The sequence below is a fragment of the Podarcis cretensis genome (assembly GCF_951804945.1).
Source record: "Podarcis cretensis genome assembly, chromosome: 1".
NCBI classification, from domain to species: Eukaryota; Metazoa; Chordata; class Lepidosauria; order Squamata; family Lacertidae; genus Podarcis; species Podarcis cretensis.
Window position 1 is genome coordinate 84,082,943 of NC_137170.1, and position 21,970 is coordinate 84,104,912.

At 44.6% G+C, this 21,970-nt stretch overlaps 1 protein-coding gene across 2 annotated transcripts; it reads left to right on the plus strand.

Annotated features, from left to right (window-relative positions):
• Positions 1–180: 180 nt before the first annotated feature.
• PATL1 (PAT1 homolog 1, processing body mRNA decay factor) lies at positions 181–19,541 on the plus strand. 2 transcript variants are annotated; one of them, XM_079967443.1, is made up of 19 exons: positions 181–337; positions 5,723–5,834; positions 6,274–6,488; positions 6,614–6,691; positions 6,955–7,149; positions 7,740–7,841; positions 8,653–8,742; positions 9,133–9,338; positions 9,436–9,525; positions 11,052–11,235; positions 11,358–11,481; positions 12,070–12,167; positions 12,352–12,411; positions 13,407–13,555; positions 14,390–14,549; positions 15,444–15,599; positions 16,042–16,133; positions 17,511–17,660; positions 18,351–19,541. In XM_079967443.1, exons 1-19 carry the CDS (start codon positions 323–325, stop codon positions 18,370–18,372), a joined length of 2,298 nt encoding a protein of 765 aa, XP_079823569.1. In that variant the 5' UTR covers positions 181–322; the 3' UTR covers positions 18,373–19,541. The 2 variants fall into 2 exon arrangements, with proteins under 2 accessions (XP_079823569.1, XP_079823570.1); XM_079967444.1 differs by lacking the exon at positions 8,653–8,742.
• Positions 19,542–21,970: the final 2,429 nt, after the last annotated feature.

The following is a 21,970-nucleotide window of genomic DNA, read 5'->3' on the forward strand; positions in this document are numbered from 1 at the left end:
AAAACTCAGTGCCCGCTTCCTCCGCAAGAATAACCGCGCTCTGGCCCTTTAAGAGGGCAACGCCTCCTTACGCAGGGGAGGGAAAAAAGCAGCGTCCTCCTCCTCCTAGCGGGACCGGGAATAGAACGGGACTCCCTGCACGCATGCGCGCCTCAGTGATCTACGCAAGAGGAAACCTGTGTGGTGGACTTCATGGGACTACGTCAAGACGCAGGGCACGCATCAGGGGGCGGGGTCCCGGAGCTGGAGAGGGATCCGCGCGGAGCCTCCCGGGCGCTGCGTGGGGCGTGGGGGGGCAGGGAGCCTCCGCGCCCCGAGAACCATGTTCCGCTACCAGGTGAGGAAACGCTTTGTCGGGGTGTGGGCGCTGCCGGGCCTCCCTCCCTCCCTCGGGCGGAAGCGCCCAGGGCCACCCTTGCTGTGACCTTTGACCCGTATTTGGAACTCTCGGCTCTCTTCTCTCCCCCATCCCCCAAGCTGTCCGGCGCCGCGTGCTGGAAGAGAGGGGCCGCTCTAGGAGTCTGTGGACAATGTCCCAGGAGGACCCCTGTCCGTGAACCCGGTGGAGGCTGATCTAGTCTGTGGGTGAGGGGGGGGGGGGAGCAGCCCCTTCCCGTTCCCTCAGCTGAAGGGGGGCGGGTCTCCCAGTTGGGTGCCCTGTTAGGATGTGCGAAGGAGAGTGGCATCCTTTCCCCAACTCTGCTGCCTATGCCCTAAACAAGCGAATAACTAGCTGCTTTCATGTGGGGTGGCCTTTGGGGAAGAGTCTATTCTGAGGTGCTGATTTGTGTTTTCGGTTCCTGAGGGCCCTTTCCATGCCAGAAACATGGGAGGGGGTCAGTCATCTGCAACATAGATGGATTTTGTATATGGAGCACCCACAAATCCATTGCTATTCTGGGAATCCCTTAGGAAAGTCATGTGGGAGGAATGTACCAGGTGAATGTGGAATGACTTGCCCCAGTAAGACATTGGGGTTTGAACTATAGAAGGAAATTCGGGAATGCAACGGAGGTTCGCATCACTGCGTGCAAGACTATATTGTATTAAGGAATAATATATATAACTGATTGGCTTTTGGACATGTGCTTTGGGGGATTTAACTAATTGGGGTTGCACATATTAATTATTCAGTAAGATATTCTTGCAAAGTTACAGGAGTTCTCCTTTGTCTGCAAAAACTGACAAAGGAGGCTAAAACAGCAGAAACTGAGAATTCTTGCATATTTTCTGTGCAGTGTTTACCTTTGGATTCTGCACGTAGATAGAACTTGTGATAGAGCTGTTGATAGGAACTGAAGAATACTGTGTTCTGAGAGACAGATCACGGTGAGACTTTTAGGACAGAGTAGTGTGAAAAATGTCATGTAATTTAGTGTACAGGCATACTGGATTGCATTGAGGTAGTAGCCTGCAGCATTCATTTGAAGGACTGTGTTCTGTGATTCAGGCATGTCTGTTCCACATCCTTTTTAAAGTATGCTAGGTTTTTTTCTATGGGGAATTTAATAGGCTGGAGGTCCTTCTCCATCTTTCTTCCAGTGTAGCTCCTCCCATGACAAAATCTGAAGTAGTTAAGCAAGGAGTGAGGAACCTTTTTCAGCCTGAGGGCCTCATTCTCTCGTGACAAACCTTTTGGGGGCTGCATGCCAGTGATGGGCAGGGCAAGAATTGAATGCAGGGGGGACAACAGATGTGATTATTTATCCTTTGTACAGTGGGAAAAGAGGGGAGAGTGCCCTTGTGCTGGAATCCTGCTTGCTGGTTTCCCACAAACATCTGGTTGGACACTGTGAGAACAGGTTGCTGGATTAGATGAGCCATTGGCCTAATCCAGCAGGCTCTTCCTGTGTTACATTTAAGTGGTTTAAGCAGCAGTTTAACACCCCTGGGATAGTCGTTTAAGAGTGCAGAGTCAATGTACCTAACTTGGGATAGTTACCCCCTTAATCTTCTTTTAGTACTTTGTCTTGCGGCAAAGATGGTAAAAGCACAGCTCCTTTCTTTTCAGGGTTGTTCTGAACTGCAGGTCCAAAGGAGGACTAAAAAATGCTTGAGTGATCAGTTCTATTGCTTTATTAAAGAAAGGTGTAGACTTAGAGCAAATCAGCCTGCCAGGTCTTCCAGCCTTTACAGACACAGGACAGACACTGCAGCAAAGAGATGGCTTGTCCACACCCAAGCAAACATTGATATGTTCTTTATACACAAAGCAGCATACATCACTCTGGCCAGGACTCCCCATCATTCCACCTGACTAGATGATGGCATAGGTGGCAAATACCCAAATCTTACAGATAGTTCTCCTTTCTGGGCTTGGAGCCCAGCCCCGCAAGCCCCCCCCCCCCAAGATAAGGATAACATAAAAGTAAGCCAATTAGCCTAAATCAAAGCAAGTGAATATAAAAATATGAGCTCATCGCTAAAACTACAGGTATCAATTAATTGTGGGGTTATCTTGACTACCAAGATGGTGTTTGCAGAGCTTCAGGAATAGTTCACTTTTGATTCAAAACAAGGGTCTAGCAATTCCAATTTACACAAGTGATTGAAAGCTTGAAATTAGGTGGCTGAGTTTAATTCTTTTAAGTTTGTCAACATGAAATGCAAGAGTATCATCTTGTGTATGGTACAAGAAAGTGACTAGAAATAAAATGAAAAGAAGCTCCTAGCTTGCGTGGACACTGGGAGCATTGGATAGGCATTCTTTTTCACATTCTGAACACCATGTAGGAATCAAGGGAACTGTTCTTGTTTTATTACTGTGCAGAAAAGGCCTTTTCCACATGCTCTTGTGTGTGGAAGAACTGCTTAGTTGTTACTCGTTTGCATAAATCCACATTTGAGGTTTCACTACTGTTTGACAGATGTCTCATTTTTAAATCGGACTATGGGGGAAATTAGATTTCTTCCATATTCTCTTAATTTATCACCACTAAATGGACACACCACTACTGTCCACCCTCCTCTGTTATGCTGTGAGTTTTTATGTGATTTAATGGCTGTTGGCTACACAAGGTGTAACAGTCAAAAAGCTCTCCAGACTTTTCCTAGAGTCTTAAGCTGGAATCATCAGGAAGCTGCAAACAATTTTTAAAAAAATAAACCACACTTTCATTTCTCAGTCTCTTTTGCTGATGCAAGTGAAACTGATAGTTTCTTTTTTGGCCAGAAAAAAGTAAATTGCACTTCCTATCTTGCTGTTTTCCCTCACTTCCAAGCAGACTCTGCTGTTTTGGCGGCAGACCATTGCTCTTCCAACCCAGTAACCTTTGGAGACAGGATATAGACTGGTATAGAGCAACAAGGGGCTTGAACAAGGCTGATAGAATTGTAGTTACTGTGCATTAAGCCCAAATGTATTAGTATGCTCTGGTAGGTAATGGGTTGCCATGCAAATCCGTTGACCAGTCAAATATTGGTCCCTACGGTAAAGATATTTAAAACCAGGAATGCTGCTGTCTGGGTGGCATTTTAGCTCTACAGTGGCTTTTTAAAAGTTCACTTCGCTTTCTGTTTTAATTTCATTCTTGCAATATCATTTTTGAAAAACAAAAACAAAAAAACTGTGCTGGTTTCAAAGTTCTGGATAAAAGTCAGAGAAGATCTATTATCTAATACTGGGCATATTTTAAATATTCCTGATAATGTATAATGTGTTACAAAACTCTCTAATGTATTTCATGTGTTTACGATGTTTTACTTGTACAGTTGTTGGCTTTATTTTGTTCTTTGACTGCGTATAAAGAATCTATATCTGATATTATGTGAATATTAAAATTTTTACAAACTTGTTTAATGTTATTAAAATAGGGTGGTGGTTGTTTTTTTAAAAAAAACTTTCATCCTTTCACCATGGCTCTGTTTGCACATAACATTAAGTCATAGATAAAAGCAAAGCAATGGTTCACCATGAATGAACAGTGTGCTGCTTCATGCTGCTCAGTCATGATCACTTTGCTCTACCCACCTTGGAGCTGAGAAACTGATCAGGGAGGGGATGGCTTTGTGCTGCATGCAAGCCAGCAGTTGTGGTTTGTTCTTCCCAACAAACTATGAGCAGTAAGCCAAAATCAAAACTTGGCTTCGTCTCATGGATTGTTCGAAAAGAAACAAATCATGAGTCCTGCTTTGCACCTACTGCTAAGTCAGTTCCATGTTTTTGCCTCTTGGCAGCATAACTGAGCAGCATCCGCTAACACACTTGCCCATTTGCAGTAAGCTGAGTTGAGTGTTTCAGACTATGTATGGCTTGCTGTGATGTGTGAACCAGGTCATAAACAGTCAACTATTTTGTTCTTGTAATTAAGCATCAAATCTGTTTAAAGTGTTCCATTTCCTTTTCTAATAAATTTAGTACTCTTAAGATATTTTACCATTACTTGACAATATTTAAATGAGTATTTGACTGGTGAGTTGACCAAATATGTTTTGCCTCTTTCAAATGCTTAATCCTGGAGGAATGCTTATTTGGATAGACATTTTCTTTTCTTATCCTGGATTTTCATACACATTGGCTTATTTGCCAGAGGATCTGTCTGTAAAAAAGTAAACCATGTGAAATGATTCTTCATTCAGAAAAAACTCTTGGCTGGTTTCTGTTCCTCTTCATATTACTTTTGTTTTTTGCTCAGTGCAGATACTTTGTTTAGTTTCTTTCTGTATTCGACACAATTCGGGTCATATTGTTTTACCTAACTAGAGAGCAAAGTCTGGTTTGTGCTTTGAAAGGTGCTCCGGTCCAAATTTAGTTTGAACTGACTCATGAGTAAAACCACTCCCTGGATGAAATTCTTTCTGGCATGCCAGAAAGGAAGTGAGAGCATGAGAATACCAAAACTATGCAATCGTTTGCACAAGGTGTGTTACCCTTCTTGTTACAGCGAAGAGCAATGTGGAAAGCATGGTATAGTCAGTCTTCAGTCTTTGAGCCACTTGACTCTGCAGTTTTAAAGCAGAGTAAATGATTGTGGGCACAGCCTCTTGTAGGATAGCACAATGGCTTCTCACATTCATATAGTTCTCTGAAAATACAGGTAGTGAACTATGAGTGTGCTGCAGCCTATACTACTTATCTGCTTGTTCCAAACAGGAATAGAAAGACACTTGAGTTTTGCACACAGCTCAAGACCAGGTGTCCCCCACATGTCAACAGCCCCCCTTTGCCTTTTTGAATCTCATGACACCTACAGAACTTTATATTCATAATAAGGAGTTGTTGTAGCAATATTACAACACGGGAAGGAGTGGGAGGATATCACTGTGGAAGAGTTAAGTTGCTGTGAGGGTAGCAAAATTAAAAGTGGTGAGTTTTGGTATGATCTGGCACAAGTTGATCTTTTTGAAAGGCTTTTTGCCATAACAGTGCTGCATCGTAGCATTTGAAGCTGCAAATGGATGAGTACTTAATTTTGCCTCGTAACATAGGAAGTGGCTTTCAGAAAGCTGCAGGCTGTGATGGTTTGTGTGGGGATGTTGTCTTCTCTCATGGGGATTTTGTGCCTAGTTAATTCAGAATTGGTGCTTTGGTGGTGGGTTGAAGGGGTATTGCTTGCATATGTCTTGGAAGGATGAAGATGGGGACCCATCCACTGAAATTATGACTCATGCCTGGGGTGGAAGGGGAAGAGTTTGTGGGGAAATGCTTTGGAATACTACAAGAGGATGTTGAGATGCCTTTCTAGTTCCTGAAATCAATGCTGTGGGTTTCTTTTCTGTTAAGTCCCTTGAGGACTGCCCTCTGGATGAGGATGAAGAAGGCTTTCATAACTTGGCTGAGGAAGATGAAGATATCGACCAGTTTAATGATGACACATTTGGAGCTGGTGCAATTGGTGAGTTTGTCTAACAAGTGTACCCTGCCTTTTCATTCATATGCTGGAGGCTATTTTATAATAATAATAATAATTAATAAATATTATTAATATCCCACCCTCCCCAGTATATATTTTATATATACCGGTACTTCTTTTAATATAATATCCTAACTGTGCTGAAACATCCTTATTTCTTCCAAAGTTGCACTGCTGATATTTGGGCTGCTTGTTAAATCCCTTTGATGTTCCAATCTTTTGCCCCAGGAGTTGTAGGCAGATGCTGCTGCAGCTGTAGAACAAGGAGGGAGTGATAGGGCAAGAATGGCAGGATCTTAAAGAAATATATCCCGTGAACTGCCCTGAGACCTGCTGGTGTAGGGCGGTATACAAATTTTAGTATAAAAATAAAACAACAGCAGTAATAATAATAAATATCCTTCCTGTCATTCCTTTGCAGATGATGACTGGCAAGAAGCTCATGAAAGGTTGGCAGAGCTGGAAGAGAAGCCTGCACCAGGAGGAGAGCAAGTGGATCCGGGAGTTGCTGATGAGATGGACCTGCTGGGGGACCACGAAGAGAACCTGGCAGAGAGGCTCAGCAAGATGGTGATTGACAATGAGTTGGAAGATCCAGCCATCATGCAGGCTGTGCAAACGCGGCCTCCTGTCCAGGTGTGCAGCAAGTGATAGTGGGGTTACATAGTGGTGGGGAAAGAGCAATCTCATCTCTTTAGTAGGTTGCATAGGTTGGAGGGACCTCCATGTGACTTTTAACCCCTGTGTTCCCTTTTTTCCAGCAACAAGGTGGGCTCAACTCGAGCATCTGGGATGGGCCTTCAGTTCTCAGGCGCATCAGGGGACCGCTTCTTAATCAGGTGCAGTGCTTTGTTTCATCTAAAGGGAATCTTGGTTTTTCCATAAAGGTGACTGTCTTCCTCCTGCCTCTCGCCCCCACCCCCCCACCCCAGCTTCCATTATCTAATGTTTTCTCTAGTGCACTGTACAGAAGATAATGAAACTGTCTTTGCATGGGAGACTTGCAGACTTAAGTTCAATAGCCTACATTCTGCCTGTGTCTCTTCCCCAAATGTATAAATATTTAAAGTAAGTTGCTGATGTGTTCTCCCCTTCTGCGCAGGAGGTCCCCTCTGTGTCAGTGCTGGAATATGCCCTTCCACAAAGACCTCCGCAGGCCCGAGAAGAGGAGCAGGACCTTTCGGAGCGGGTGCTGCCCAGGCGGTCATCCTCGCCAGTTATTGGCAGCCCTCCTGTCCGTGCTGTTCCTATTGGGACGCCACCTAAGCAGCCCACCATGCCCAACTTTAACCAGCAGGTATTGCTTCTCCCTTCTGAAATTGAGGGTGTGTGGATCTGGGATGGGGGCTTCAGCAAAGAACAGAATGAAAGCAAAAGGCACTCTGCTGCGTTGTGTAGCACAGAGGTTGCCACAGAGGTCTCAGTTTAGCATCTGCAAAGGCTAATGCTATTTTCCACCTGCGCTCTTGTCCCCTTGGAATGCTTGCTTACTTGCCCTTTTGCTGCTCTAGATGTCAAACTCTCCCATGATAGAAGCTTGTCTTCCATCTGCCTGTCTCTGACAAAATGGGAAAACAGCATTAATTAAATATCTGAAACTTTTCATAAAAATGTAACACAGATGCCCTTTCAAGGATGTGACTTTCTCTCCAGTGGCGTTTTGAGTGTTCAGTGAAATGTGGGTCCAATCTGCTATTGAAAGAAGTGCTCTTGTTTGCTTTTGTTGTTCCCTTTCAAATGCATTGAAGGTGATTGCTAGAAGCATGATATCTTAATGGTTAGGATGCAGTCTGGTACCTGGAGTTGAAAGAAGCATTTGGTGGTGAGGTTTAATTTCAACTCTACTGATTTGCTTATTTTGCTTTCATTTTTCTTCTCTTTCAATAGATCCTATGTCCAAAGCCTGTTCACATTAGAGTCCCCATTCAGCAGCGTTACCCAAGCCCCTTCAGTGAGAGAATGTCTCCAAACCAGCTCTGCAATATGACGGTAGTTCTGACTGAGCAAATCTCTGTGTTGGCTTGTGGTTTAACAACTGTTCTTGCCCTTAACTCTCCCCCAACATTCCTTGCTATTTAAAAATGTTCATGAAGGCCTTTACTCATCAATGTAACCTTCAGTCTCTCTTCTGTATTGCTTTGTTCTGAAATAAACCCCCTTCTGGCCTTGAACACATTCAGAATCCCTAGGGGGCAACACAGAGCCTGTCAACTACAGGAGATTCCCAGTGCACTTTTGTGTGTTTGTAAGGTTTACTTGACCTTCAGTTTGGCTTTTGGTATAATTGTTCATTGTTAGACAAGAAAGCCTAAAACAAAAAAGCCTAAAAGGAGAAAGAGCTCAAATCTCCTGTCTTCTGTTTAATTTTCATGACACCCAATTTCATGTATTAAGATTCTTGGGTTTTGCCCTTGAAAGGACAGCACATACAACAGTTGAAATTTAGTGCTCCTGCTCCTTAGTGGTCTGGTGTACCCTTTTAATCATAAAGCAATTTAGCAGTATTGCAGCTTGTAATATCCTTCAGAAGAGATCCTCAGTATGGCTCTCCAGTGTTGAGATGTGATGATGATACTGTTTGCCTAATGCTAGAATGAATTATTTTGTCTTGTCCTGTATGATAGGAACGACCAGTTATTTAAACGCCTCGTCTTGCTTGTTTCAGACGCTTCTAACTTCTGCACTGCTCCTGCCTTCTGTTTTCTGTCTTCTCAGTAATATCCAGAAGGAGGAACATAGGAATGTTCATGTTGTGTCAGACTGTTTCTACAGTCGGTGTGTTCTATTTTCCTTTTTCCAGAACTCCTCCCTCCTGGGCCACCCATTCCCTCCCAATGTTACTCCTGTTCTCACCCACCTTCAAAGAGCACAGCTGCTAGGAGGAGCGCAGGTAAACATCTGACTACCGTCTTGCTCTCCTTTGCATTTTTGTGGTTGCATCCTCTACAGCGGGGGTGGGGGACCTGTGAATCTCCAGAAGTTGCTGGACTCAAACTCTTAACAGCCCCTAGCCAGCATGACCAATGCTCAGGGATGATGGGAGATGGAGTTCAGCAACATCTGGAGGGCCTCAGGGTCCTCACTCCTGGCCTATGGGCTTTTGCTCTACTATGCAAGTTCTTCCTCCGTATACCTGCTTCTTGTGTTTGCTTCATTTGCCAGATCATATATTCAGAGGAGCCATCAGCAGCGTTGCATTGGTATGCTTCTTTCTCTTGCATACCCTAGCAGATAAAGTTCTTGCAGTGATGATGCTGTTTTCTCCTGCTTCTCCCTACAGGCAGGGAGGCTGTCTCCCAGCCAGTTTGCACGTGTCTCTGGACTTGTCAGCAACCCTCTTGCGTCCATGAACCCCAAACTACTCCAGGGCCGAGTTGGGCAGATGATGCCTCCAGCTAGTGGATTTCGTGCCTACTTTGGGGCACCGCCTGCCCCTTCATCGCAACACCATTCCCCATGTCCTGGAGCCCACCTGCAGAATTTAAGGTATCCCGTTTGCTTCACCTTTCTTCCAGTAAGACAGCCAAGCTGAATTGCGTGTGGGTTCTCCATTGCCCTTTCCTGAGAGAACTTTATTCCCTAGGCCTCAACCGCAGATGTTCCGGCCAGATACGACCCACCTTCACCCGCAGCACCGGCGACTCTTGCACCAGAGGCAGCAGCAGAACAGGAAGTGAGTGTTGAGTGCATCTGTGCGCTTCTGCTAATGGAGGGAGGGAAAGCTTAAATGCCTTCCCAGCACAAGAAGCAAAGTTCTGCCAAGGTTGTGTATACCTGGGGTCAAGGAAAAGCTATTTCTGTGTCTGATGTAACCTGTATATAAATATATATCAAGTGCCTCTGCAGTATGTCTGCCGCAAAAAAATCTACATAAAAACAGATTTTTTTGGAAGAATAATTTGGTGGGCATCCAGCTCATTCCTGTTCATTGGGGCCCTCATTTTCCACTGATTCTACAGAAGTGGATTCCCTGCAGCAACAAAAGGTTGGGCTTGATGGCCTTCTGAGACACCTTGCACTCTGATTCTGTGAAGGACTTGGAGATTATCCTGGACTTCCGAATGGAGCTGGAGTGGCAAAAAGAAGTAGGAATAGGAAAAGGAATGATTAATTCAGGCAGTTCATAATCTTAACAAAATTAGTTGCCTCAAGTGGAAGATGGCTGTTAGTTTAGATGGAAGGGAATACAGCCAAAATGGCTGGAAATTGAACTTCCATATGTTGGGGGCAGTGTATCTCCAGGGAGGAGGTGCAGAGACCAAAAAGGGATACCTATCGCCACTAAGCTCTTTTGGAACATCTGGTTTGCCACTGGAAGCAAACTCAACAGATGCTTAGCTTTACTTTGCAAGACAATTCTTAGGATGATAGGCCTCAGTATCCTATGCAGCTAACTCCCTATCTATTGCTTTTCTCTTTTTTTTAAGCCTTCACCAAAATCTGCTTGTGTGTATTGGCTTTCTCTCTGTAACCAGGATGAGAATTTTGTTTTTTAAAGAGGGCTATTGCCAGTTTTTCTGATGCGGTCTTTGGCACAGTGATCATACCCCTGAGTACTGTGCCTCTCTGTGGAGGTATTTCTCAACATCCTGTGGTTATTCTGGTCACCCCTTCAAGTAATATCCTGCAAGTAACTTCATGGCCTGTCACAACAGAGCAAACTGGTGACTGGGGTGAAATTTGCTTATTCAGAAGAAACTTAGCCTCTCTTTTACCTGCTCTTAAGTTTGGAACCTCAGCGCCATGAACTTCCATGCTGGATTGACCCCAGGTTGTTTCTTGGGACATGTAAAAATACAGCTGAAGGAATTTGCTTGAGTGCATCTGTTCTTCTCAGAATTGTCTTGTGCCAAGAGACTTCATATAAATCCCAGACCGCTGTCCTGGAGCACTTGCATGCTGTGTCCTGTGTACAGTGGTACCTTGGTTCTCAAACTTAATCCATTCTGGGAGTCTGTTTGACTCCTGAAACTGTTTGAAAACCAAGGCATGGCTTCTGATTAGCAGCAGGAGCTTCCTGCACTCAAGCGGAAGCCATGTTGGACATTCGGCTTCCGAAAAACATTTGCAAACCGGAACACTTACTTGTAGGTTTGCAGTGTTTGGGAGCCAATGTGATCAGCAACTGAACTGTTCGGGAACCAAGGTTCCACTGTAATTGGTCTGTACTTTTCCTGAATTTTGTGGCACCCCTTTCAGTCAGCACCGGAGCCTAAATGGGTCAGCAGGGGACAGAGGGAGCCACCGGAATAGCCACCAGGAGCAGATCAGGAAGGACCCTTACGCCAATCTCATGCTGCAGCGGGAAAAGGACTGGGTGTCCAAGATCCAGATGATGCAACTGCAAAGCACTGATCCATACCTGGATGACTTCTACTATCAGGTTGGTGCTTCATGGAGGCCCATTGTAGCACTCTGGAAACTTGTCCCCAGCAAGACAAGAAGCAATCTTGGGTTAAGGGGTGCTGTGCCTCTAGATTTCTAACCAGCTTTCTCTTCCTTTAGAACTATTTTCAGAAGCTGGAAAAATTATCTGCAGCTGAGGAAATGCATGGTGATGGTCCCAAAAAAGAGCGCACCAAACTAATCACCCCACAAGTTGCCAAGTTAGAGCATGCCTACAAGCCAGGTAAGTACCCTTGTGCACCAAGGACTGATCTGAGTGCATGTAGCAGGAGGAGGAACTGTAATCCAGATGTGGAAGGGAGGACTGTGCTACTTCAGCCTTGCATGGGGTGGGGTGGGAAAAGAATGCCCTCCAAATAGAAAAATAGCACATGGGGAGATGTGTTCCTTGTGCTAAGCTTCTATTCGCGTGGTGTCTTTAATATGGAGGAGCATTAGAAACATACTCCCCTCCCTCCCGCTACTTGTTGGGAGTGATTTAACCTGTTCTGCTCCCCCAGGATTCTACCATCTCATTCTGCTGCATATGAAAACTTCACTCTATATACCATTCCAGGGCTGGGGAGTAAAGGAAGCCAAGCTTAGACACAACAAGGAACAGATTGCCTTGTAGGCCTGCATGTATTTGAGCCCAAAATATAGCCTCATTTCTTAGATGGTTGATTAGGAAAGCACAGTTTGGTTGATGGAGCGAAAATGTAATCGGGAAGGGATGAGAACATTAGAATTTTGTGTAGCAATAGCAAGATGTTAGGGCAGGTAGGTTCGCTCATGCAATTTCACCTGCATTGCCTTTTCTTTATGCTTGCAGTGCAGTTCGAAGGCTCACTGGGGAAGCTCACAGTCTCCAGTGTGAATAACCCCCGCAAGATGATTGATGCTGTTGTGACGTTACGAGGGGAAGAAGATGTAAGTTTCTCTGGCTAGGATTACTTGGGCTCCCTCCATAGATAGCATAATGCTATGGGTTTGTCATCTTTCTTCTCAAATATGGGTTCTTGCCGTTGTCAAACTTGGTTCCTGCTCAGGTTGCAGAGGGGAACTTTCCTGTTCAGTGGGAACTTTTCTTAGCATGTCTTGCACTCTTCCTTAGGAGACAAAGGAGAAGCAGGTTCGAGATAAAAGGCGTCAGACTCTCTTCACTATTGAGAAGGTAAGTCTGAGACTTTGGTGCATTCTCCCTGGAAAGCGGGAATCATCCAGTACAAGGTTAAAGGGGAGCTGCTAACTCAGCCCTTAGTGGTTAAACTGGTGGCAGCACAGTTTAACTATGATGGGTTATGCCATCTTGGATTTAGAATAGAGAGACTGCTGTTGAAATCACTTGTACATCCTTTTGGTGGTTTAGCCATGATTACTGCTTCTATTTGCTGTCTCAGTTTCCTACTTAGTATAGTTTCCTTTTAAATGAAGTTAATGGAGAACTTTCTGACACTGAGCTGGAATGGGCTCCCTCAGAAGGTGGTGGACTTTCCTTCCTTGGAGGTTTTTAAGCAGAGGTTGGATGGCCACCCGTCTGGGATGCTTTGGTTGAGATTTCTGCATTGTGGAAGGTTGGACTAAATGGCCCTCGGGGTCCCTTCCAACTTACAATTTTATCATTCTAATTATCTGACTTGGCCTGCGGCAGTCTAGTCTAAAGCTTTGGGGGAAGGTGGGGGGATGGCACAGCCTATCCATTCGGCAGTGTTATTCAGGCATTAGAACTGTAGTCATATAAGGAGAGGGTGGGACGCGGGTGGCGCTGTGGGTTAAACCACAAAGCCTAGAACTTGCCGATCAGAAGGTCGGCAGTTCGAATCCCCACGACGGAGTGAGCTCCCGTTGCTCGGTCCCTGCTCCTGCCAAACTAGCAGTTCGAAAGCACATCCAAGTGCAAGTAGATAAATCGGTACCGCTCCGGCGGGAAGGTAAATGGCGTTTCCATGTGCTGCTCTGGTTCGCCAGAAGTGGCTTAGTCATGCTGGCCACATGACCTGGAAGCTGTACACGGCTCCCTCGGCCAATAAAGCGAGATGAGCGCCGCAACCCCAGAGTCGGTCACGACTGGACCTAATGGTCAGGGGTCCCTTTACCTTTTACCATATAAGGAGTGACATATGGCATTGAATTTAGATGCACATCTAAAGCCCATTTCTTGATTACTAGACATACAGCCTCCTCCTGGATGTAGAAGACTATGAGAGGCGCTACCTTTTGAGCCTGGAGGGCGACAGGCTGGCTTTGATGGAGGAGAGGAAGCAGAAGATCTGTGACATGTATGACAACCTGAAGGGGAAAACACCCAACCAGGAAAGGTAAGAGTAAGATTCTTGTACAATTCCAAAAAGAAAATGGTTCCTCCCAATTTGACAGAGCAGATACTCGGGTGCACAATCAGATGTAGGGGGAATTAGTGACAATTGGCCTCTCCCCAGATTCCACAGATGGGGGAGCATCACATGAACACAACTCTGCTAAGCGGGATGCCCCAGTAGCAGAAGCCTAGATAGACAAGATTATGTGTTTCCTTACTGATATTGGCAGTATTGGGGCTCATGGAATAAGCGCTGCAAGAATAAAAGTTTCAAAAACTAGTTGGTACAGATTTGCTTCTGGAGGGAAATGGGATGGCAAACCATATTTGACAAACTGTTTCCAAGATATTAGGACAGACTATTTGGTAATAAACTTATTGTCATTCCCTGCTTCCTCACCCAGGCTTCTTGTTTTAGCAGCCTGCTGGCCTGTGGTGGGGACACAACTGTAGCCTCCTCCATAATTACCCCTCACTTCTAGGTTGTGAAGTGGATGTTCCCCCTTAGAGTGCCGTTCCTGGCCCAGGGAGCCCCCTAGTTGCCAAGCCAATATGATTTTAAAGCTGTTTCGACTCAAAATAATTATTTGACCTTAATGAGGTTCCTGCTCCTGATGAAATGGTCTCTGCTTTTCCAAAGACTTTCTTGGTGTTTGGAAGAACTCTGCATAGGTTGCTAGATGCTGTACCTTCATGAAGAATGTTGTGGCTGTGGGCAAGGCTGTGACTTTCAAAGCTACCCCAGCTTTGCATGCCACTTAGGAAGTTCGGTGGGGGAGAAGAATCACATGCTCTGGCGCCACCTAACAATGATTTGTGTGCTTTTTTCTGCCAGGCTGTGTGATGATGCTTTTGTGCAGATCATGTGTATTCGGAAAGGAAAACGTCTGGTTGCCCGGATCCTACCTTTCTTGTCCACTGAGCAAGCCGCTGATATACTTATGGCCACAGCCAGGAACTTGCCATTCCTAATTAAGAAGGATGCTCAGGATGAGGTAAACACTGCTGAAGAGAGGCCACTAAGGAGTTGTCTTGAGTGTTACAGGAATGGAAGAGTTCACCTGCATGACTAATGCCTTCTCTTACTAAAGTAAGAGGAAAATACAGTAGTCCTGTTTGTATGTGTTAGGATTAGTCTTTTTTTTTGGAATTGACAAGGGTATTTCAACAAAATAACTAAGGCTACAGTCCTGTGCATACTTACCTGGGTGTAAGCCCCATTGGACTTAGCAAGACTTAAACATAGGAATCCTCTGTAAACCATGACAGCCATGGTTTTACAGACAGATTCCAGCTCCTGTTGGCAGTCTCACTTGATAATCTGGAGAAGCCGAAGCCACAAATAGAGCACATCTCTTCTTCCAGTCGTCCCATCTCCTTCCTAGTCTTTTAAAGTGAGGTGTTAACTAGCATTTGTAAGAAAGATTATAATATGTTTAAGTACCAGAGGCATAAACCTGAGAATGTACTGTGTTTATCAAGACAAAGGCTGATAAAAGTTCAAGAAACCAGTTAGAAAGTGGCTGTCTTGAAAGGGCAGGAAAATGAAGATGGAGAGTCTGTTTCTCCCACTTTAAACATCTATTTATCCATTATACCCCACTCTTTGAGGAGCTTCCTCCAGAAAGCAGCTTGGTTTCCAATAAAAACCATTTCCACCTGATAATAAAATATAAAAAGTACCAGATACAATACAATGAACAATAAACCAGTATTTAAAAACAAAAACAAACTCAGTGCTATAGCAACGCTATCCACAGCACTCAGCATAAAGGCGTTTTACTGCAATATATTAATGATTAGACTCAGAAATTAGGATGTCAGTCTCTGGTGTGGAATATGCTTGTCCTGTGACAAAAGCATGGCATTTTTTAAAACCTTTTCCTTAGGTGCTACCCTGCCTATTGAGGCCCTTCTCCCTTGTTCTCTATCATCTTCCGCTGGGAACTGTCGCCAGCATCCTGCAGCAGCTAATGAACCTACCTCAGAGCACGACGACGACAGCATCGGCCAACCTGCACCTCACAAATGTGCTCCAGAACAAGGTTTATTCTCTTTACTCCACTTTTATCTGTGCTTAGTGTACCACTAGACTTTTTTATGGCTAGGCATTGCTTCAGGATAGAGGAGGTGTTAATGATGAGGCTTTAAAAGCACAGCTGCTTACAAAGATTTGCTAGGATGCAAGGAGTGCCCTTGCTCCCTCACCTGAATGAAGCTCTGGAGTCACTATCTTGTTCCTAGGCAGCTGTTCTCACATCTCTTGATTTTTGATATGTTACTTTTCTTTTGCCCTGTCTCTTCTGTGCAGCTGACCATTTTACATTAAAAAAAATAATCAGATTGGCCCTTTTAATTCTAAATGGAAATTTAGTCATTCTTTAAAGTAAGATGGACTTAACTGGGGAATAACTTTTTACTGGAGGTGTACACAGGGTTGCAGCATTAATTTTCCTTTCTGTTTTCTCTTCTCCCCCCCCCTTTAAGTTTGGCCTCTCTTTGCTGTACTTGGTCTTGAGCCGTGGGGAGGAACTGCAGAGTTCAGATTCTACTACAGAGCTCTTGCAAGACAACCAGTGGTGAGTCTGAGCAGCCCGGCATTTGTCGTGTCTACTTTTCAAATGTATTTCTTCAAAAATGAAATATTTTGAGTTCAACTTTCAGACAAATGCAGATAATCCACAACAGTAAGTGAAGACTAGTTTGCATAGTTTCTGGTACATGCTGGTAGCACATGAGAAGCACGTTACTTAGCTCTAGAGGTTTGCACAATTCCCCCCTTGATTCCATACTGTTAAAATTGCCATTGCTGTACTGCATGTGGGGTGGACTGCGGAGACATTTGATTGCTCATCTGTTTATTGCCCTTCTTTCAGTGCACATTTTGTCTTTGCCACCATCCTGGCTGTGTTTGCTTGGTGAGGGAAAAGCACTCTGTATATACTCAAACACTCAAAGCAGGTTCTTTAGCTGATAAGTTGAGGCTGGTAGTCCTTGCTTTGAAGTTTGCACAAAGATGGCTCGCCATGTGCTTAAGAGCCTGTCAATTTACACTCAGGAGTAGGGCAGCAAGCTTGAAACTCTGGTGATCTTGTACTGTACAACTTAAGGACTAAGTATACTTGGACCTGTTCTCTTCATTTCGGCCATATACCATGTGAGAGCCGTGGTTTATTACATTTATGAACCTTTCTTGAGAAGGATCCCAAGGGGAAGGAACATTTTTATCTTAAAATTGCTGGGAAGAGTAGAGGGGGAGGCAGAAAGCTGCAGCATCCTCTTCTGAAAGTCTAGCACTGTAACCACTTATTGTAAATACCCACATTGGTAGGTTCAAGACCTCTCTCCTCCTCCTCCTCCTGTCTCATCCTTGCAAAAGATCAGCTGCTGGAATATCGATCATGGCTTTTTTAGTGTCTACTAAAGCTGTCAAGGTTACTTCCTGATTATAACTGTAGCGCCAGAGGACTCTCAGCTGTCTTCCGTAAACTTGGATCACCTTATTCCTTTTTGCCCTTTCAGCCTCCTTTAATATCAAATGGAAAGAACTTTTCCAGAAATGGTCTCATGTTTGCCGTTTCCTCACCAATTGGTAGTCAAATTTAAGTTGTGGCCAAAAACAAATGTTCTGAGAGCAGTGCCCCTGTTGAATTGATCAAGTTTGACTTTAGAACAGAGTCATGTGGTGTGAAGTACTGTCAATCTTGCTGTGTCCATCCTTATTTCCTAAAATATCTGTCAACATGGGGTAATTGTCTCCCAGTAGTAAATCCCATCTATTTACGGTAAAAAACATTTTACCTGCTCTACGTTGCAAATACAATTCTAGAGTGGGTTACAGATTAAATCCTATGATGTGGTAGGCATGTAAACTCAAGCGCCTCTCTTGACAAACCTCCACTTCCATGCCCTGCAAGCCATTCTTACAATGACCATTACTTCCTTGTCTCTGGCAGGACGGAACTGATGTTCATGGCAACCAGAGAGCTTCTCCGGATCCCTCAGGCAGCCTTGGCCAAGCCAGTGTCCACCCCCTCTAATCTCCTATCTCTCTTCTCTCGCTATGTTGATCAGCAGAAACTAAATGTGCTAGAGACAAAGTTGCAGTAAGTATTGTCATGTTATCCGCACATTAATAGAAGTCAGGCGTGGAAATGGAGAACGGGAAGGAGAAATCATGTCTCCAATATATATAAAATTACAATTATATATATATATAAATATATTTAAAAATGGAGAAAAGTGGAGAAGATATTGCTGTGGCACAGATTCTCACACTCGCAATAGTTACACAGTAGGGGCTAATCGTTGGAAGTGCACTAATAAGGACTGGCTGGAATGAGACTTCCGTGTCAGTTCACCAACTGTTGTAGTAGTTTTTTGTAATATTTAAGTTTTGAGGAAGCTCTCTGGCACGGGTGGGGAACCTGTGGTTCTTCAGATGTTACTGGATTCCAACTCCTATCGGCTCCAGACGACGTAACCCAGGCTTTCTCAACTTTGGATGTTGCTGGGCTGTAACTCCCATCATTCCTAGCCAGAATGGTTAGTGATCAGGGATAATGGCAATTGTAGTTCAAGAACATCTGGGGACGCAAGGTTGAGAAAAGCTGGCTTATAGCCAGTTATCGTGAATCATGAGAGGTGTATTCCAGCAGTGCCTGGAGGTCCACAGGCTCTGCACCCCTTTTATATGGATATGAAACAAAATTGAGCTGGGGGAAAAAGGAATCTGGCTGCAGTAGCTAGAAAGGCTACACATTCTTGACAGTTCTTACTGCTTTTTTCTGTTTCAGGTTAATTCAAGGAATACGATAGAAGGCCTCAAACTGCTGCCACGCTGGTCTCCATCACTGCTGCCACCTCCAGAGTATTTTAGTGGGTGAAGAGGAGGCAGTGCCTTCTCAGAATAAATCCTTGTGGGATTGTGTCTCTGGTCCAGCACAGAAGATTGCTCTCTTGCTCTGAGCTTGGCTGGGGATGTGCTTACCTTCTCCGCCCCTCACTGCTAGTTTGCAGTTCTGCATGTCCTTGCTGCATTGAATCACCCCAAGCCCCCCCCCCACTTTCCCTCAGCACTTTCACAATGGCTTTCCCTCCCTACACAGACCCCTTTCTCCTCAGCGCACTACTGATGGACTAGCAAGGAAAGTAGTTCCGCTTTCCTGTCTCCTGTCACTAAGAACACCGGCCTGGGTAGGAGGAAGAGAATAGTCCACATTTATTGTGGAAATGGAGAGACCTGTTGGTGTCTCCTTTATGTTGGGAGTGTTTTTAAATGACGGGAAGTCCCTCTGATTGGCCCACTGGTGACTGTCTCCCCACCTCTTCCAGTGCCAGATGCCTCAATATGGCGTCACCCAATCCTGCAAACTGATCCGCCTTTTCTGAACCTTGTGATGAAGCAATGTCATCTTTGCACATTTGTCTAGTCTTCCTGAGACTCACTTTCTACCTGAGCTTTTTGTCTCTGACCTACACCTTGCTTCAAGCTCCAGCTGGCCAAGATCCCTTGTAGACTAACCAATAAGGTACCAGGAATGAATTTTCCTGGAACAGATTAATCTTAGTGAGTTTCAATATCATACACTGCTAGGTCCTGCTGTTTTCTTGCTCCTTTTTTTTGGAATGTGGTGAGGTGTTTTTTTTTTTATTCTTTCTTTGCTTTTAAAAACAATTTGCACATGTAGGTATTCTACAACCAGTAAACGCCTGTTACTAACTGGCTGCCTCTCCACAGTATTCTCCTTACACCTCCCTTAAATACAGATTTCTAACTTACTTTCTCACACCTTCCTTTTTCCTACAGCCTTTCAACCTTTCTTAATCCTTTTCCTCTACTCTTTACTCCTCTCCGTAAACACGATCAAGTGGTCCATTATTATTATTATTATTGTGCTTTTACTTTTTGGTTTGGTTATGATTAATGAAATTTCTAAATTTACATTTTTATAGGGTATTGTAAATAAAAAAAAATTCTATACTTGTGGGGAGTGTGCATAGTGTTCTGTGTATGGATTTTGCTTTTCTATGAACTAGGGGGCTGTCTCATTCAGACCCAAACAGCAGGTGTTTCCGTATGGGCTGCTGATGCTTGACAAATCAAATATAGTAGTAAAGTGTGAATAAAGCCTCTAAGAAAAAATAAACATTTTGCATGAATCAGTTAAGTACATTGGCTTAGGTGGTACTACCCCACATCAGTTCTCTTCATGTTTCCTCATTGCCATGGAATGGCTTGTTGGCAGGGATTAGAGCACACCTTGGCCCAGGAATTTGGCATATCCCTTGGAGCTGCACTTCAGGGTTTTATCCATTGCCATATCCACTATGCTTAATTGTATTCAGGTACAGTGGTACCTTGGGTTACAGATGCTTCAGGTTATGTGTTTTCGGGTTGCGTACCACGCCAAACCTGGAAGTACCAGAAAGCGTTACTTCTGGGTTTCGGCGCTCGCACATGCGCAGAAGCACTAAATCGGGCTTTGTGCATGTGCTGAATTGCAACCCGTGCGGGCGCAGACGCAGCACTGCAGGTTGTGAACGTGCCTCCCGCACGCATCACATTTGCAACCCGAGGTTCCACTGTACAGCTGTCTGTGTCAGGGCTGGGGAGCGTTTGCCCCCTCCAGATGTTGCTGAACTAAAACTCCCAACAGCATGGCCAATGGCCAGGGACATGAGCTGTAGTTTAACATCTGGAGAACCAGAGTTTTTTTCCAGCCAGAGCTCAGCTCTAGTATCTCAGGTGGGTGCCACTGCCATTCTATAAGAACAAAGGAGAAGTTCATGGTGAGCTCCAGCACCTCTTTTGCTAGAAAAGTAGCACTGTGGAGAGCCAAATGTTCCCTAACCCCCCTGGTCTATGTAAAGGTGTTTTTTTTTTCTGTTGAGGGCTGCATTCCCTTGAGAGAAATCTTGAGAGCCAGGGTGGTCAGAATACCCTTTCTCTCCCCCACCCCCTTCTCCTGTACCATCCTCTTCTGCTTTCAGGATTTTCCTTTTGCCACCTGCATGAAATTAGGCCTTGCTCTAAGACTAGTTATATGTAGACAATGCTAGCTTTTCATATTGCCCCATTAGTGTTTTTCAGTTTGTGTTCTTGGCTACCTTTAACAAAAAACAAACAAGCTACAGTATCTTAACATTTCTTGAGCTCCTTCTAAATGTTACATTGCCAGGTTAGGATTAAGGTACTGCCATTTTACTGTGAGGGGCAACAGTTACCTAAGCTTAAGGGAAATCAGCCCTTTTCCACAACATGTTAGCCAGCTCTTGCAGCAAAGAGCAAATGAGATTGCCATTTAAGATTAACAAGGTTGGATTTAAAATGGGTTTTTTTGTAAGAAATTCAGGTGCAGATTTATTAACAGTGGTAGGGCAACAATGGCCGTAAGAAAAATACATTTGAACAATTGTTTATTACTGCATTTATGTTGCCTTTCTGTGTGCATTTGAGGTGATAACCATTTGAAATAACTTAAAACAAATAATAAAATGGAAAGATGGAGCAACCCAGCAGTTTCTCTCCCAAGGTTTTGGCAATCTGTTCAGGAGGAGAAAGCGCAACAATTGTCACTGCCAGCTTAAGAGTTCATCACACTGGCCATTTCAATACCCAGTCACCCAGTTTGGAGCAATCCGCTTGGAACTCTTCACAATCTGTGTTTTACCACCCGGAATAATTTGATGTCTTAAGCAAACGTGGTTATCTCTAACTCTAGATTGTGTAAAAAGCACCAAAGAGATCCTTGGGGCCCCCCACTTTCCTTTACCAAAAACTCACCATTTTATTCCTACTGATCCATAAGGAAGCTGGTCCTGTTAGCCCAGTGCCGGTAGGATTATCCCCATAAGGTATAAGTTTTTGCAGCCACATATTTGAGCTCCTACCTAAGCCAATTTTTGGAGGAATAAGACCTAAATACATTTGCTTGAAAGTTAAGTTCTTAAAACGGAGTTGGCAGGCAATTTGGGGCCAGAACCTTAAGTGAGGCTGCAATCTTATACGCGCCCCTGGAACCCGGTAGACCTGTGTCCTGGTAAACAGGCACAGCGTTGGTCTGCTAGGGCGCAAATGGCATTGGGTCTGGAGCTCTGGCTCGTCGTCTTCACAGGCGCCCATTACCGTTGGCTCTCAAATGTCATTCGCCATCTAGCCAACAGAGCTCCCGTTCCACGATGACGTCAGAGACAGCGTCTTTGCAACGCCCCCCCTCCATGAGCTGCTTACTGGTTTTTACCTGCAAAGGACAAGAGAAGAGGCCAATAGGAGCGGTGAGAAAGAAGCCTATTAGGAAGCGAACGACGCCGCCTCACCGGCCAATGTAGCTTCAAGCCACGCCCCCTGGGCATATTTGGACCAGTAGCAGCCGCGGAGGCGGTGCCAAGCGGGACTCCGGCCCCTGGGGTGGGC

What these genes read in the sequence shown, in the direction of transcription:
- PATL1 (XM_079967443.1), top strand. An exon ending in TGGATGACTTCTACTATCAG is followed by an intron (nt 11,236 to 11,357) that starts GTTGGTGCTTCA and finishes CTCTTCCTTTAG; the next exon opens with AACTATTTTCAGAAGCTGGA. An exon ending in CTCTTGCAAGACAACCAGTG is followed by an intron (nt 16,134 to 17,510) that starts GTGAGTCTGAGC and finishes TGTCTCTGGCAG; the next exon opens with GACGGAACTGATGTTCATGG.